Source organism: Acipenser ruthenus, chromosome 33, assembly GCF_902713425.1.
Source record: "Acipenser ruthenus chromosome 33, fAciRut3.2 maternal haplotype, whole genome shotgun sequence".
In the NCBI taxonomy this organism is placed as follows: Eukaryota; Metazoa; Chordata; class Actinopteri; order Acipenseriformes; family Acipenseridae; genus Acipenser; species Acipenser ruthenus.
Window position 1 is genome coordinate 2,269,214 of NC_081221.1, and position 17,837 is coordinate 2,287,050.

Below are 17,837 nucleotides of genomic sequence, written 5' to 3' on the forward strand. Positions count from 1 at the left end.
AGATGTAATTGTAAGTGACTCTGCAGCTTATGCATAGTTCACACACCCTAGTCTCCTGTAAGTCGCCTTGGATAAAGGCATCTGCTAAATAAACTAATAATAATAATTTGTAAACAATGAACAGGTGTAGTGTTAGAAAGTGGTACATAGTCAGAATGTGGTACGTGTACCAAACATTGTCCTGTGTAACGTCAGAAAGTGCTACACTGTCAGTTTTTGGTACAGATGCAATTAATTGCGATCTGATGGGTGTTTTCCTATTGTCAAACAGAGGTACATTTACCATTAAGTATACATCATTTTTTTGCAAACTTAAACTGGAAACAGACAAAGAGATGAGAAGGATAAATTCAATTAAAAAAGATGTAAAAGACCAAAAACAGCATAACGTACCAGATTTGAATGGGCGCTTCCCTGCTTTCTGAGCAGAAGTTGTTAAGGCATGCGCGAGCAAGCGCAGTGTGCTCCATACCACTTTTTACCACTTATCTGAAAATAACACTACACCTTTAAATAACTAATTTCATTGTACCTTATTTTCCAAAGTTTACAATAACCATTTTGTCCTTTGAGTGATATGTATTTCCTTACATATCTTCACAGGTAAAAGCATTCGTAAGTCGCTAATTATGTTTAGTATTTTCGCCCGTCTCCAGTTTGGTTATGCCCAGTCGTTGTGTTTTACTGAACTGCAGAATCTCAGAACAGATCATACCAATTTTAATATTATATTATTTATGGTTTATTGTGAAGGCTGGTATTGCTTTGAGGTGAATACCCTGGAAATGTTATATCAATTGTAACATAACACTGACATAGTTGATTCACACAGAAGTAAAAAGACACAGGACGCCTGAGTTTGAAATTTCACAGACGATCCTGATGTCCTGTAAAATAATCGGAGGACCTCTGGGAATTTTCTGGGATAAAAAGAAATGGACAGTTTGCAAACCCCTAAAACCAGCCCCCTAGCTATGCCACTGCCTACACATGCTTAGCATTGAACATCTGTTTGTTTGTTTGTTTATTTATTTATTTAATTCAAATTATTTTCAGGACTAGCAGCTCATTTTACAAGAGGTTTCCAAGCTGTCAGCTGGAAATTGGGCATGAATTCAAGAAACATATCCAGCACAGTACAGGAAGATTGACATCATTGGAGGAGAGAATACTCAGTACAAACTGAGCAATTCCTTCTTTAAGCTAGGTGTGTGGGTGTTCCAAAGCCTGTTTATTTTTCAGATTTTCAATGGCTCGCCTGCAGCAGCGACGTTGTCATGAAAAATTTGGCCCCCCCCTGGATAATGGTCCCCCCGGTCTATTTTTCATAGATTGAAATGAAATATATAGCGTTGCAGGATGAATTACATTTTTTTTTTTTTAAATTAAGTATTTTTTCCCAATTTAGAATATCCAATTATTTTCAGGCTCAGCTCACCACTACCACCCCCGCGCTGACTTGGGAGCGGCGAAGACGAACACACGCTGTCCTCCGGAGCGTGTGACGTCAGCCAACCGCTTCTTTTCACACTGCAGACTCACCAGCGTCGGAGGACAATGCAGCTCTGGGCAGCTTACAGGCAAGCCCGCCAGACTACAGGGGTCGCTGGTGTGCGGTGAGCCGAGGACACCCTGGCCGACCTAAGTCCTCAACCACCAAGCGAGCGGCGCTCAGCCAATTGTGCGCCGCCCCCTGGGAGCTCCCGTCTACGGTCGTAAAAACGGTCTGAAACAGAAAGATGGTTTAACAGATGTTGTTATATCAGTGTAAATGTATAACAACACCTGTTAAATGATGCATTTTGTAATACAGGCCGAGCGTGTGCCTGCATAAGGTTCAGTTAATGGCTGCTTTTACAACAGAAAAGGACATACAGTCATACCTTTGTCTGGTTGCCAAACCTCCCACCTGTAATATAACTGATAGCATTACTGTCATGGAAAAGCCACAATTTTGTTTAAAAAAAGTAATTTTAATGCAGAATTTATATGGATAAAGTAATGCAATATAACAGCTATGTCAAATATTGAAGCAGGTTATATATTTAAAGTTAAATGTGAACAACAACAATACTACTACGAATACTAGCGGGGAACATTTTTCATAGGGTGAGCTATGAAAAATAGTCTGGGAGGGTCCGTATTTCATGGGGGACCAATTTTCACGTGACAACGTCACTATATTGACCTTGCCAGGCTTTTAATTCAGAGTAATTCAACATTAACAGCAAAAAACAAAAAAAAAAAATTGAATTGTACCACGTGAAGTTTCCTATCTAAATAAAAAATCGTGAACGAACTGTTAAATCGTGAGTTGCTCAGTGATTATTTAAAACCACTGCATCCTCCACATAAGGCAGTTCACCTTAACCTACTATTCCATTACCAATTCAAAACATGTATAGTTTTTAATTTAATTCACATGAAAGTGAAGGACATTACATGAATCCTTATCCACTCACTACTGTTTTAATTAAACTGTGTTTTTGGTAAACAATTTTTCACTTTATGTTCCCTGAATTAATGGAGCCAATTACAATTAAAAATAAATGTATTCTTTTTTCCAACCTTCTCTTTTTAATTAGATTGTCTTGCACATTATATACAGTAGATCTGTGGGTTTATTTCTATGTCCTGGTGATGAGGATAACCCCTTGTGGAAAAAAATATAACAGTAAACTTGAAAGACAGATCTATCATTTGAACAGGGCTCTCAGAAAACCATTTAGTCCTCTTGAGTTTCATCAACAAAATTGAGAGTGCTGTTCTGTAACACAGTTCCCATCCCCCGGGTTCAATTATTTTGTCCCACGCAAGTTGCACGGTTTCTTGCAGATGTTACTCTGTAACACAGCTAACGCATAACGTTTTGATGTGTTGTAACTCATCGCCGCTCAAGTATAAAAACAGGAAACAACGTTGTGTAACCTAGTAGTTGCCCATTGCCTTTTTATTTAACTTTTACTAACTAGGAGAGATCCATCGAGATTAAAATCACTTTTTTCAAGGGAGACCTGGTCAAGAATGTGGCATAACCTCTCCCCCCCCCCAAAAAAAAAAATCAATTGAACCCAATCAATACAAACAAGTGAAATTACGAGAAACATTTTAGCAGCATTGGCCAATGCAAAAACATGTCTCAGCTACACAGAAGTTCATTTTTTGTTCAAGTATCAAAACTCTTCCTGAATGTATTCCAAAGCCACAAGCAAGAGAACTGAATGCCTTTTTTTTTTCTCTCCAGATTCCGTACAAACTTTAGGAACTGAGAAACTTAGAACAGCCTGTGATCTAAGATTACAAGAACTGCTAGAGGTAATTAACAATTTATTAAGATAATTTGAGATGTTGCCAAGGATAGCCTTATAAATAATTAAACATCAGTGGTTTCATCATCTTTAATCACAAGAAAAAGTTATTTTATTTCAGCTGGTAAATAACAAAGCAGAGTTTTTTTTTTTGTTTTTTTTTAATTGAACATGCTTCAAAATTCAACAGCTTCTGATCACATGTGTCCTGCTGGAATAGCTGTAATGTTTTGCTAAAATGATTTATCATAATGATTAATCAGTCTGGAAGTGCTAAATCACACTCTGCTTTTGGAAAACCAGGTTAGAAACAGAAGACTGTTTGTTTAGTGCCAACTCATTGCAAAGAAACATTGATTCATAATAGGAAGTGGAAACTCGATTTAGGATTTTTATGACTAGATGACACTAAAAGTCTCTTATCGTATCTACCTAAAAAATAAAATATCTACCTTTAAATAAAAAACAAAAACCACACACAACAAGGGCATTACTTATGGCATAGTTTGATCATGAGTAAGGCTGTATTTATTTCATGCTTATCATGGATTTTGCAATTTCTGTTAAATGTACCCACTGCTGTGTAATATGGACTACTTGTTACACTGCATTTAGGAACCTGGCATTCAGTTTAGCTTCCAGTAAATGATTGAACACACACTGCGTAGAGCTGCACGATTTCTTTAGAATGTCTTTAATGAAAAAGACACCAGCTGCATCAAAATAATTCATGCTGTACAACAAGGCGACATTTCACGTGTCTATTGTTATTTTTCTTGATGTTTTGAAATATTCTACAATTTAGTATTTACAGTTTTTCAAGTAAGCATTTTAATATTTAGGAACATTTGTTGACGTATACATCATCAATTCAACCACATTAGATTTGATATGAAATGCTTTGTCTTTAGTCTATATATGTGTGTGGCAAAGTGCCCCCCCTGTGTGTGTTATATGTTACGTGTTGTGTGTAAATGTTGGTGTATAGGCATTGGTACACGGGATATAAGCGGTCTGTGTTTCACGTGTGTGTAAATTGTATATTTGTATTTAGGCACGGGGATGGCACATCACATCACGTGCAAGTAAAAAGTAATATGTGAGCACGGGGAATTGCACTTTAATTAATTCACGTGCAGTTGTACCGAGATTCCAATTGAATGATTGACTAGCAATCGAATCTCGGTACAACTGCATAAAAGCTGCATGTTTTCACTCACTGGGGGTTGGTGTTCGGTGAGTGGAGAACGGGTTAGGAGACGGAGGGTATTTAAAAGTAATAATAGTAAAAGAAGCTCACCGTGTTTGTCTGTGTAGTTCGTTTTGTCTGTCTGTTTATTTTGGCGTGTAGTGCCGTGTCCTGTTTTGTGTTCTGTTTGGTAAACCTTTTTATTTTGTTAATAAACGCTGAGTGCAGCCATTGCACTCAGCTCATCATCACAACCACCGTCTCTGTGTATTCCTTTTCTGGTCTGACGCCACCCACTCTGGCCGTCTTTGTCACACGTGGTGTCAGAACCGGGACAACAGCGCCTCCAGGGCTCAGGCCAGAGCGGGAACCGCAGTTTTTTTTTTTGTGGAAAAGTAAATAAAAAAAAAAAAAAAAAAAAAAAAATGGAAGGCTGGAACTGGAGAGACGGCTGCAGTGAGCTGGAGGATCTCCTCGGCAGGTTGGAGGACCAAGGTTGGTGCCTTGCCTGCGGGGTGTATGGGCACACGGTGGCTGTCTGCCCCTTCCAGGAAGAGGAGGAGGAACCAGCCCAAAGGAGGAAGGTGAGCAGAAGGAGGCAGAGAGGGGGAAAAATGAGGAGGAAGCAGAGGGAGCCAAGGTGGTGCACCATGTGCATTGCATATGGGCATGAGGACGAGGACTGCCCAGAGCAGGAGCCAGGGGAGGAGGAGCCCGAACGTCCTGCGCCTGAGTGGGAGGAGCCCGAACGTCCTGCGCCTGAGTGGGAGGAGCCCGAACGTCCTGCGCCTGAGTGGGAGGAGCCCGAACGTCCTGCGCCTAAGTGGGAGGAGCCCGAACGTCCACAGCCCGAGTGGGAGGAGCCCGAACGTCCACAGCCCGAGTGGGAGGAGTCGGTGCGTCCACGTCCCAAGAGGGAGGAGTCGGTGCGTCCACGTCCCAAGAGGGAGGAGTCGGTGCGTCCACGTCCCAAAAGGGAGGAGTCGGTGCGTCCACGGCCCGAGAGGGAGGAGTCGGTGCGTCCACGGCCCGAGAGGGAGGAGTCGGTGCGTCCACGGCCCGAGAGGGAGGAGTCGGTGCGTCCTGTGTCCGGAGGGGAGGAGCTGAAGGCCCAAACCCCTATTTTTTTTTGGGAGGGACGAGGGCGTGAAGCTCAGGCTCCACAGCAGCCGCTGTTTTTGCTGCTGAAGGGAGCCCAGCGGAGACGCCCGCCACCAGCTCTACCCCCGCTGTCGGAGGAGCCGGCAGCGCCACCAGCCCTACCCCCGCTGTCGGAGGAGCCGGCAGCGCCTCCACCACCACCCGAGGGAGAGGAGCAGGAGCTGCCTCTGCCTCCACCACCACCCGAGGGAGAGGAGCAGGAGCTGCCTCTGCCTCCACCACCACCCGAGGGAGAGGAGCAGGAGCTGCCTCTGCCTCCACCACCCGAGGGAGAGGAGCAGGAGCTGCCTCTGCCTCCACCACCCGAGGGAGAGGAGCAGGAGCTGCCTCTGCCTCCACCACCACCCGAGGGAGAGGAGCAGGAGCTGCCTCTGCCTCCACCACCACCCGAGGGAGAGGAGCAGGAGCTGCCTCTGCCTCCACCACCCGAGGGAGAGGAGCAGGAGCTGCCTCTGCCTCCACCACCCGAGGGAGAGGAGCAGGAGCTGCCTCTGCCTCCACCATCTCCAGGAGCAGAGGAGCAGGAGCTGCCTCTGCCTCCGCCACCACCACCGCAAGGAGCAGAGGAGCAGGAGCTGCCGCTGCCTCCGCCACCACCACCGCAAGGAGCAGAGGAGCAGGAGCTGCCTCTGCCTCCACCATCTCCAGGAGCAGAGGAGCAGGAGCTGCCTCTGCCTCCGCCACCACCACTGCAAGGAGCAGAGGAGCAGGAGCTGCCTCTGCCTCCGCCACCACCACCGCCAGGAGCAGAGGAGCTGGAGCTGCCTCTGCCTCCACCACCGCCAGGAGCAGAGGAGCTGGAGCTGCCTCTGCCTCCACCACCGCCAGGAGCAGAGGAGCTGGAGCTGCCTCTGCCTCCACCACCGCCAGGAGCAGAGGAGCTGGAGCTGCCTCTGCTGCCCGTACCTCCGCAGGGAGTACGGTGGCCGGAGCCCCAGAAAGGGGAGCTGCCGGCCACAAAGAAGGGGGAGGAGGTCTGGAGACCACTTTCCCCAGCAGCAGTTTCGCTGCAGGAGTTCTTGTGGCCGGAGCCCCACAGGAGGGAGCTGCCGGCTATGAAGAAGGGGGAGGTCGGGGGACCACCTGCCCCCGCAGCTTTTTCGCTGCAGGACGGGACCAGCATGCTGTCAGCCGTGCCACTACCGGCAGGGGAGCTGACAGCATTTCCAGCCATGGGCCCACTGAAGCCTCCCGTCCCAGCCCGAGACTTTTGCCTGGACTGCTGGGTATTTAAGGGGGGAGGTGGCCGTTGAGGCCATGTGTGCGTTGCACAAGGGGGGGTATATGTGGCAAAGTGCCCCCCCTGTGTGTGTTATATGTTACGTGTTGTGTGTAAATGTTGGTGTATAGGCATTGGTACACGGGATATAAGCGGTCTGTGTTTCACGTGTGTGTAAATTGTATATTTGTATTTAGGCACGGGGATGGCACATCACATCACGTGCAAGTAAAAAGTAATATGTGAGCACGGGGAATTGCACTTTAATTAATTCACGTGCAGTTGTACCGAGATTCCAATTGAATGATTGACTAGCAATCGAATCTCGGTACAACTGCATAAAAGCTGCATGTTTTCACTCACTGGGGGTTGGTGTTCGGTGAGTGGAGAACGGGTTAGGAGACGGAGGGTATTTAAAAGTAATAATAGTAAAAGAAGCTCACCGTGTTTGTCTGTGTAGTTCGTTTTGTCTGTCTGTTTATTTTGGCGTGTAGTGCCGTGTCCTGTTTTGTGTTCTGTTTGGTAAACCTTTTTATTTTGTTAATAAACGCTGAGTGCAGCCATTGCACTCAGCTCAGCATCACCACCGTCTCTGTCTGTGTGTTTCTCTCTGGTCTGAGTTCCTCCCTGCAGCCATCTTTGTCACAATGTGGTACAAACATATTTTCTGTACACATTTATAAAGTGCTGCTTACCAAAACATTGCAGTGCATGGTCTATCAGTACATGTAAAACTGCCAGTCCTGTTCCATATACAATTAGACATCTACTATATAAATAATAAAAACATAAGCGTTGGTTTTTTGAGTGTGTTATTTATGTAGCACAGAAAGTAACAATTGTGTTAACCAAACATGAAGCTGTCATTTTTATATTCGTCAAACCTGGATAGTTTACATACATTTGACATTGTCTAGAGATAGAACAGGACAGAAGGTTTCATTTTTAGTTAATAACAACTGAAACAGAATATACAGCACAATAGTAACTTTTTTACATGGGAATTAAGTGGCATTCATTACAACACTTTTTAAAGATTTCTAGCTTACAAAGAATTATTTGCAGATGCACCCGATGTAATTGAATAGAAGCAGTTACATAATAACTGCACGAGTGCATGTGTAATAACTGTGTCCTTGCATTGTAACTAATGCCACCTTACATACAATAAGTTGTGTAGATCATGGTATAATAGATGCCAGGAAACAGTCCAGCTAATACACCATCTGCTGCCTACCTCCCATACAAGTTACTAATATATTTAAAAATAATGCCTTAATGAAAGAGCTGGTTCACCAGTTATTATTGTTAGTTTCTATAGCAACCTACTTTGCATTGTGCAGGGGTGTTAAAACATTTGAATTGCTTTCTTTTCTGCTTTGAAAAACTGCAGCCATTTGCTGGTAAATATTGAATGGCTATATATATATATATATATACACATATATGGACTGGAGAGGAGGTGTGAGTGAGAAACTATGGCCCCCCGAGGGAAGAACTATAGTTACCAACAGGGGATTATAATGCCCAAAGCCTGGAGGTAACTATAATTCTTGCCAAGGGTTCTTTAGTTTCTCACTACGAGCCGAGGTCTGCCGTCCATATTTGTTTTGAATCATTCATTTAAAAGTCATGTTTTTGAAGTCCACAGCTTTTGTTTTGTAGTATATTTTGTAATTCATTTTCTGTGGTCCGCCTTTTTGCTTTGATGTGTGAAGAGAAGAAGGACGTTTAGCGTGATGACGTAATTTGAGTGAGTTTGTAAAAAAAAACTGTTGACTGTAAGCAGCGTCACGGGGGCAATAGTTGGATATATTTTGTATTTCTTGCTCTTATTGTATTACTTGTATTGTAACGCTTGAAATGTTTTTGCTTACGATTGTAAGTCGCCCTGGATAAGGGCGTCTGCTAAGAAATAAATAATAATAATAATAATAATATTTTTGGTCATGTGATCAGGTTTTAGCCAATCACGTGCCAGAATTTCTAAGGACTGATTCACATATATATATATATATATATATATATATATGTGTGTGTGAATAATTTTTCCATCCAGCTGAAGAAGGACTTGTAGTCCGAAACATCCTGATATAATTGATTTATTTTTAATTATTCAAATTTGTATGCGTACATTACCTTTTTCTTTTTGGTTTTTGCTCCTTTTGGTACACAGCACACAAAATAACAAGTTTACTGCACTGTGTTTACTTTTCTTTTTACACAGCTGAAGAAGGGCTTTTGTCCAAAACATCCTGACATTTTATATATCTATATACATTCCAAAAATCATATGTATATATCTTTTGTACAATCATTTAAAGCATGCATATAACTTACCCTGAACTGCCCATCCATCATTTGAAATATATATTAGAATATTGTCTGTCTGCCTAAGTGCAGCCACTGGGTTACCTAAAGGTTGCAAGTGTTTACATGCCAGCATGCAACTTGGTAACTTATGCATAACACACACTGCAGATGTTGTAACTGTTACACATTTGCAAACGTACAGATTTTTTTCCCCTTTAAATATCCTGGTATAAATAAAAACAATAGGACAATCCTGCAAAAAAATGCAAGAATTTATTATTTGCCAGGACCACATAATTACAAAGGACAGATTGTTACAGTATGCACCTATTTCTCTAAATGTGGTTTTTTTAATTGGTAATCTCATTACCAGGGGGGATGGTTCTACATTTGATCCCTCAGAACATTCCTCTAGTTCCGTTGACACATTCCTATGTCATGTGATCCCTCTCTCTAATGTAAATACATTTGAACTCAATGTCTTTTCCTTAGGAAAAAATCTAAAAGCTGCCCCATATGTGAAAGTAACCCAAGATATGAATGTGTTAAATACCTGCACAGACGAGAGCACTTGTGGCACTGTGCAATACGCCCCTTTTCAGAGATATGTATTACAGATATTATTATTTCATTATTTTCATCTGCCTTTTTATTTCTTTGATGTTTGCATTTATTCTGAAGGGGTCTTGGTTCTGTTGCTCCAATACTGAGTTATGACGAGGCTTGCTACTTTTCGAAATTAATCAGTAAAGCTCGCTAAACGTCGAATTCCCCCAAACAAATATGAATTCGACTGAAATACATTTATATAGGAAAACCACTCGCTATTTTTTTATTTTCTTACCAAAAATGATCATTTAGAAATCATCTCTAGTTTGTGTAGTTTTTATACTTGCTGTCTGTCCCGTCTCCGTTCCGCTCTGAAAGGCTAGGGGTCGCTGTCAGTCATCTTAGTGGTCCATTAGTATTGTAGTTTCACTGCCACTGTCATTTCACCCTGTTCTGACAGATCTCGTTGATTAGAATGCTCTCATTCGTTTAAATGACTGTCAATCATCAAGATCTGCACCGACGGTTGAAGTCTCTGCGGCAGGACAAAGCGGGCCCATCTGCCTTAGCTTCTAGTGACTCTGAGTCCTGCTCTGCTGAAGCAGGAGAGGGGTGGAGCTCAGACTAATAAGAATAATAAGCGCAAGTTAGTTCTGTTTTGTTTTGTTCTGTGCATATTATTTTTACTCGTAAATTTATGCTGTAAAAGTCTGTATAATACACTTTTATATGCTGCGTTTTCTACAGTTTATTTGAGACCATTTTTAAAATTGTGTAGGATCTTTATCTTTACAAGGTATAGCTCTGCTGTGACCAAATGTTATTTCAATTAGAATGTTGGTAACCATGGTTTTGTGCATGCTGAATATGATAAAGGGGTTTCGAGAAAATGAGACGTTTCTCAATGGCATAAAAAGTCAGTGCTTTTTTTAAAACATAAAGGTCGATTTCACCCATTCTGTGCTTGAAATGAAAAATACAGATAAAAAAAACGTTAAATTCTTTCTAAAATAAACGTCGATTTGGCAAAAAAATTGAAATCGAATAGTAGCAAGCCCAGTTATGACCAATGTTCTCTAAACCTGCCTACACCAAGCTTTGATTATTATTTTTTGAGCTTCAGATAGAGATCTGAATTGCTTCCCTTGTAGCTGCTTTCTCCTTCATGAAACCCATTTCATTCTTGAAGAACTCTATGGCAACTATAAAATTCTCAAGCCTAACGTCACCACATATGGGAGATACTTTTTCAACTCCCCCAAAAGATGAGTATAACAAGCACGAGCATTGACTGTAAAACAAAAGGAAACTAGAATGGACATTATCTATACGACACTGCTCTGGCTTGATATTAACAGCCCAGCTGAGATCATCTGTAAAAATGCCTCTATCATGCAAAGGCTCACATCCATACCATGTTATGTGCAAAAAAAAATAATAATTCAAGGTTGATTGTGCTTGTGCTATGCTGTTATACTTTTACATCTCTTGAAAACTCAACAACAGCTGTACAATTATAAAATACACTTTCCATGCAATCCCAACAATGAGCCTCACAACTGCCGTATAAAACATAAAAGAACGAGGTACAGGCATAAACCATATGGTTTTGTTAAAGAGTAAAGGTAAAGTTTATATACAAGGGGTTCTCGATCAATACTTAGACCAGTGTGTAACTCAATCCATCATCTCTAGACTCCAGAAGACTTCAGCATCCAGGGTTTGGGTTGCTGTGCTCGATCTCCTGGATTGTGACACCTCGCTGTCCTCAATCAAGTCTGGTGGGTTCAACATAAGCAGTCTGTCTGCAGAACCTGGTTTGATCACCAAAGGTTCTATGCCCAGATGGTCTGGACTGGTCGTAGCCAAAAGAAGCTGGCCAGAGTTTTCAAAAGAATCCTGAGATGCAGAAGGGAGTTTCCTCCTCGCTGAACGAGTGCCTGAGACGGAAGGACTGTTTGGAAGGACTTCTGAAAGATTGGTGTCAACGATGCTGGTCAGTGAGTGCGTGGGGCTAGAGCCAACCAAGTCATTTTGCCTCAGGCTTAGGGAGATGCATGGGAACTGTTCATGCTTCGCATTGGTGTACAAGTGATTCAGAGATCCTGAAGCATAATGATGAGCACAGTTCGGGGTGACCAGTGTTGAATGCACTGGCGTTGGGTTGCCCGATTTGGAGTAAGGGTGCTCAGAACTGGCAGATGCCTGCTGACACAAGGTGGGGTGGGATTTACTAAGGTTTATAGAAGAGGACAGAGTCTGTCCGCTGTTAGAAGAAGAGCTGCTATAAACTGGAGGAGGAGGAGGAGCAGAAGTAAAACCAGAAAATGTGGGAATGGGGCTCAGTAAAGACCGTACTTGTGATGCCGTGAAAGGCGAGTTTGGAGAACTTCTAATGGGCTGGCATGAGTTCTGCTTCGCCTCAACGCCTGGGTTGATCGTTCTCCCTGTATCTCCATAGGAAAGCGTGTGGAAATAGGCTGCCCTGTGGCTGGATGGAGAGTGGAAATGGTCCACAGCCGGATGAAAGTTGTCCATCTCTTTCATCTGCTGGCCCCCCATTGTGGACCCTCGGCTGTGGTTTGCAGCACCAGGTGTGCCGCTGTAATTCCACTGGCCTCCACTGCTCACTGGGTCCAGATTGGGAGGGTCGTGCTGCATGTGCAACCCAGGTGGCACTGTGTAAGAGACTCTTTGCTGCCAATTGCTGGCGCCTCTGTTGTTGTTGGCGGGCGGGGAGTGGACCATCTGAACCCCATATGGGTAGGAAGGGAGGCTGGAGGTGTAGTGCTGGACAGTGAGCTGGGCTTGGAGGAAATGAATCATGTGGTGAAGCTCTTTTGTGAGCTGAGAAACCTCTTGGTTCAGGTTGCTCATCTGCAAATTGAGGAAATACGTTATTGGATGTTCAAACCAAATACAGATGACATCACACCTTTTACATTTTGAGACAGAAATCTGCCTAGGAACTGCCTAGGAATTTGCCAACACACTGCAGTCCTTACATTTAAAAAATGCTGCAAAGCCTATTGGCTGCTGTCTGTGCAAAGCTGTAAAAGAACATTTGTCAACTTGAATACATATCAGTGTAAAATCAAATTATATAACCACCTCCGCCTTGGAGAATTCCGCTGTTGTTTATATTTAGGGACAATGCTAGTGCAGGTGTCATGTGCATGATAAATTACAGGCCAAGTCTATTATATCATAATTTGGACAGGGAGCCTCTTATTATAGATACAGTCTCAGGGGAGTGAGAGACCTTTGAAAATGTTCTAGCACAAATTTCTGAGTCAGCAACAACGGCAGCCTTATTTCAACTTATCTGTAATGCAGGAAAAAGTTTCAAAACTGAAATGCAGTGCTAAAAGTTTTTTCGAGCCTAGTTATACTCTACCTCCTGGTTGAGCTTGCAGATGCTTTGTCTCACTTCCTCCGTCTCTGCCAATAAAGCAGCGTTTACCTGGTTTGCATCTGCAGAAAAAAAACAATAACTGAGTGTTAAAATAGAGGAACGCTTTTTTTACCCAGTTCTCAACGATATTACGGCTCACGTTAACCATATTAAATGCAGGGGTCTTAAACTAACGCATATTTCTGTTCGTGAATCAGTTTGGTACAGGTTCCCAGTGTTTGAAATCACACACCCAAAAATAAAAAGTATATACTATTCTTAAGGTTATCCTGTAACTCATCTAATAACATTTAGATTACTTTTTATATAGATACTTCTGTTATTTTCCACACAGTCAATATTATGCTTAACACAGTGTCCGTCTAAGCTGTTAGAATTGCATATTATGTAGCTTGTAATAAACACCAGTTATGCACAAGTACTGCAAGTGTTTTTCTTAGGAATTCAAAATGAATGATCTTCAAAATAGAAAAAAAACAGCAGTAAGACACCAAAAACAGACACCAAAGTCAGCCAGTACTTTCTCATATATTTATCAGTGGTGCAGTCCTAAATCTGTACCAGAATGCCACTAAAATATTGATTTTCTCAAACAAGAATTATTATATAAATTATTTGTATAGTGAACTTCTCACATAACTATTTCTTTCTCCATTTTGTCAGAGAATGGCGTTGTCGCTGTTGCCTTCGTCAGCATTTTCAGCCTTCTTAAAGAAGTAGTTGGTAATAGAAGAAGTTCCTAATGCAGTTTCATTGCATCAAGAGGACTGCTGACTGAATCAGACAGGTGTGCGGGAGATGGGAGTCATGTGACTTTTTATACACGTTCTGGCTGGACTACACCACTGATATTTATCGGACCCCATCACCTCACACACACACACGCACACAAACACACCTTTGACAAAGCTGTCCGAGTGGTCTTTCGACCTATACTGATCAACATTAAAGTGAAAGGCATGCATCTCTGATGTCTGTCCATTGTCTTCAATTCCATCAACCACCCTGAAAAGGATGAGAAGAGCTTTTAGCAAGGACAGCTGTATGTCAGTACAATCAGCAATTAACACATATTTCTCGTTGGTTTCTTTTGATCATCATTTTTTTTTCTGTTAATGCTCATTTGCAGTCATACCTCCCCTAAGCTGTATAGTGGGCTGTGGGAATTCAGCGAAAGCAGTCATGACTCCATAGGAAGACTTTCACTGAAAACACCTCATCCCTGAGATTATCTGCCCAGACTTTATATTTTAGCTGTTGTCAAGAACAGTGTATGCAAAGACTGATAATGTTATACGTTGCAAACAGATGTTTTGCAGAAAAAATCTCATCTCTGGTGTTTCCATGGTGAACTCTTTGATACAGTTTGATACTTATCTCAAAGTAGAGCTATGCAGCATCTATTTGCTGAAATTCAGTACGGCATTACAAAGTGCATACAGTGTTTGTAAACCTTGAAAGGGACATTAAATTATCTTGTTATCTGTCATTCATGATACCTTGAATTTGGGTAATAGCCCACAGTGTAAGTATTAGTGCTTCCTCAGCAAGACAGCCAAAGCTGCTGGAACAGATTTCAGTAAGATCATTTCAAGGTAGCGAAAAAAGCAATAAGGAAAGTCTGCCAAATCCTGTCTTCATGGCTATTTAAAAAACAAACGGTGTAGGACAAGTAGGCTTAATCGGTTCTCAAAAATGTAAGCAGAATGTAAGCAAAAATATAATCGGTTCTCAAAAATGTCTCATTTCCATCTGGTAACAGTGGGGCGGTCTGACTTTTTTTTTTCAAACAAACTGGATCCAAACAGTTCGCTGAATGCAACTAAATGGGTTTTAAAAAACATCTGCTTTCGAACGTGTTTGTAGCAAGGCATACGAAACAGAGACTCTTTTACCTGGGGCTGAGGTCCGGCGGGCCGAAACAGTTCAGCGAAGGGATTAGAAGCTTGGCGGGCCTGCGGCCATTGCAGACGGCTTCATTGTTCAGACTCTCTCGCTCTTCCTTCGGGTACTGAGGGGAGGGGCTCCTCCCCCGGTTGCCCCTCACTGGAGACCTGCAGGTGCGGCGCAGTGCTGAGAACTGCCGCAGCTCGTCCCCCAGCAGGTTCCCCAGCGAGCCGCGTCGCACAGGGCTGTTCAGGCTGGGCAGAGTCAGCTTCCTGCGGCTCCTGGTGGCCGGAGAGAGGTGGAATAAGTCCTCATGCTCGACCTCATCCTCCACGATCAACGGCAGCTTCTTGTCAGGGGTGACACTGCTGTCCATTCGAGGCTAGGTGAAATGAAAAGGAAATGTATGCATATAAATGAGACTGGACAATGTGGGGTTAATATACTGTGACCGTCCACTCCCCCCCCCCCCTACTCCTCAGGGAGATGGAACAAGCTGACAGTTTGATATTTGTTAACATTTAATATTTGCAAAAAGTCCAGCTCAAGACTAACTTCCTCTTATTTCTGAGACAGAATGTCTCAGTTGTTTTTGTCTGTGGTTATGGGGTGAAATCATGTGTATTCTGTGTGAAGCGAGGGCATTTGCCTAGCAACAGGTGACATTGTATAGCTGATGCAATGTTAATATAAAGAGGGGCTGGTTTAGAGAGCACTGAGCTAGTTCCGAAGTTGCCTGTTGGGGGTGCTGCCCTTGGTCATCTCGCTACTGGATACTTGGGTGAGGATCTTGAATTTGTTCTTACTTAGATTTGTAATTGCTGCCTGCTTCAATAAACAAAATTTAAATTACAAATGTAATCAAAACTGTAAAATAAGCTCATTTTGGTAACATAAATATGCAGGGAAATGCCATTTGTGGTTGTTTTATTGGTAACAGTGGGGTGGTAACTTTTATTTTTGTTACCCACAGGTCCAGCATTGCAGACCCATGCCACTCAAGTTTTTAAATCAGTCGCTTTATTAAGCGGTACACAGAAACCTCCTATTCACCCAAGGCAGTGCCAGATGAATTGCAAAGGGTCTGTATCAGTAGTTCATGCTGCCTCCTTTATCAATAATGAAGTGTGCCAGACAGTAATATGCAGTACTTAGACTTAGATCAGGGGTCTCCAACCCTGGTCCTGTTGAGCTACTGTGGCTGCTGGTTTTCATTTCAACCAATCTCTCAGTTAATTAATTGAACCAATCATTGGCTTAATTAGTCCAGATGAACAGGTGTTCCAGATCTTTAGCCACTGCTGATGTAAAGGCACCTATAAAACCTGCTGGAGAGGGGCTCTCCAGGACCAGGGTTGCTGCTGGAGAGGGGCTCTCCAGGACCAGGGTTGCTGCTGGAGAGGGGCTCTCCAGGACCAGGGTTGCTGCTGGAGAGGGGCTCTCCAGGACCAGGGCTGATGAAATCCTTTACACCAGCAGTGGCATTTGGAAAGTTATTTCAGGCTGACAAGTGGGTGTTCTTCTGTTAATCTTTAAATCCTTAACTTTTCCAGCTCGGCTGTAGCTCTACTTGCTTACATAACTGGTCTTTTGTATTTTTTTTTTGCTGGAGAATGTAAAGCACAGTCACGTGTTTGAGCAATATGAGCTTTTGTACTGTATACTGTAAAAAGGGCTCCTTGACGACTGTAAAAAGTGAATGGCTGTTTGTTTAAGAATAGAAATAGAAAGCTACCTGGGAAAGTCTTGGAGATCTGCAGAATCTTGAGAGGCCCTGTGAAAGAAGAATTTTTTTGTTTTATCGTCATATAGAGAATACGCACTTTGCCTGAAATTGTTAAACAAGTTGCTACATATTAACTAACTGATGTTAATACTGGAAACAAACGTATATATATATATATATATATATATATATATATATATATATATATATATATATATATATATATATATATAGATATACAGTATATATATATATATATATATATATATATATATATATATATATATATATATATATCAACACCGTACACTATATATATATATATATATATAGTTACATAAGAATAATTAAACAGTATAGATAAAAGTTAATATGATGTAATGTCCATCTGATATAAATTATAGAAGCTATAAAAACCAGGACCTACTGTATTTTATAGATTATAATGTCACAACAAGGTCAAGGTTTAGGTTATATTCAGTGTCTTTCTGGCGATTGGTTTCTGAAATAACTGACTATGTACTGTATATGTATATATATATATATATATATATATATATATATATATATGGTACACTCATTTATAGAGTATATGTGTATATTACTATTTTAAGATAACAGTAGAATAAAAAAATACGTGGCTGGTTATTTTTTTTTTAGCAGCGATCTATAGTAAGGGTGTGCTGATACTCGTACACCCCTAGTCTAAAAGTAATATAATTAAAAATCTGCAATTTATTTTGTCATTGGAGAAGAGCACTGGGTCAAAAATGCTCTGACCATATGGCAACTGGCAGTGCAATTTAATGCTTCTTGTACCCAAAACTAAATACCAGATTAGACCAGATTAAAGATGTAATTTCTTTCTAGGGCCATCGAACATGTTATCAACGCTGCACAGTGTACACAATGTTCTTTTATATTTATTTACAGAAAAAGCATAACGTAGATTTAATGCACTGTATAACAGAAACCCAGTAGATAGCACTATAGGGATTTCTACAGCTAGATACATCAACTACAGTTGCTATAGTACCATCCCTGTGGAGACTGTTGGACAGAGTGCTCAA

The 17,837-nt window shown here is 41.9% G+C and overlaps 1 protein-coding gene across 1 annotated transcript in view; it reads right to left on the reverse strand.

Moving 5' to 3' along the window:
• Nucleotides 1-7,530: 7,530 nt before the first annotated feature.
• Nucleotides 7,531-17,837, reverse strand: part of LOC117433326 (potassium voltage-gated channel subfamily H member 4-like) — a 50,581-nt gene continuing 40,274 nt past the window's right edge. Inside the window, exons 12-16 of the mRNA XM_059006733.1 lie at nucleotides 16,777-16,815; nucleotides 15,050-15,423; nucleotides 14,053-14,159; nucleotides 13,137-13,213; nucleotides 7,531-12,616 (exon numbers count right to left, since the gene is read on the reverse strand). Coding sequence (XP_058862716.1) covers nucleotides 11,417-12,616; nucleotides 13,137-13,213; nucleotides 14,053-14,159; nucleotides 15,050-15,423; nucleotides 16,777-16,815 — 1,797 coding nt within the window. The 3' untranslated portion in view covers nucleotides 7,531-11,416. The remainder of the gene's footprint in view (nucleotides 12,617-13,136; nucleotides 13,214-14,052; nucleotides 14,160-15,049; nucleotides 15,424-16,776; nucleotides 16,816-17,837) is intronic.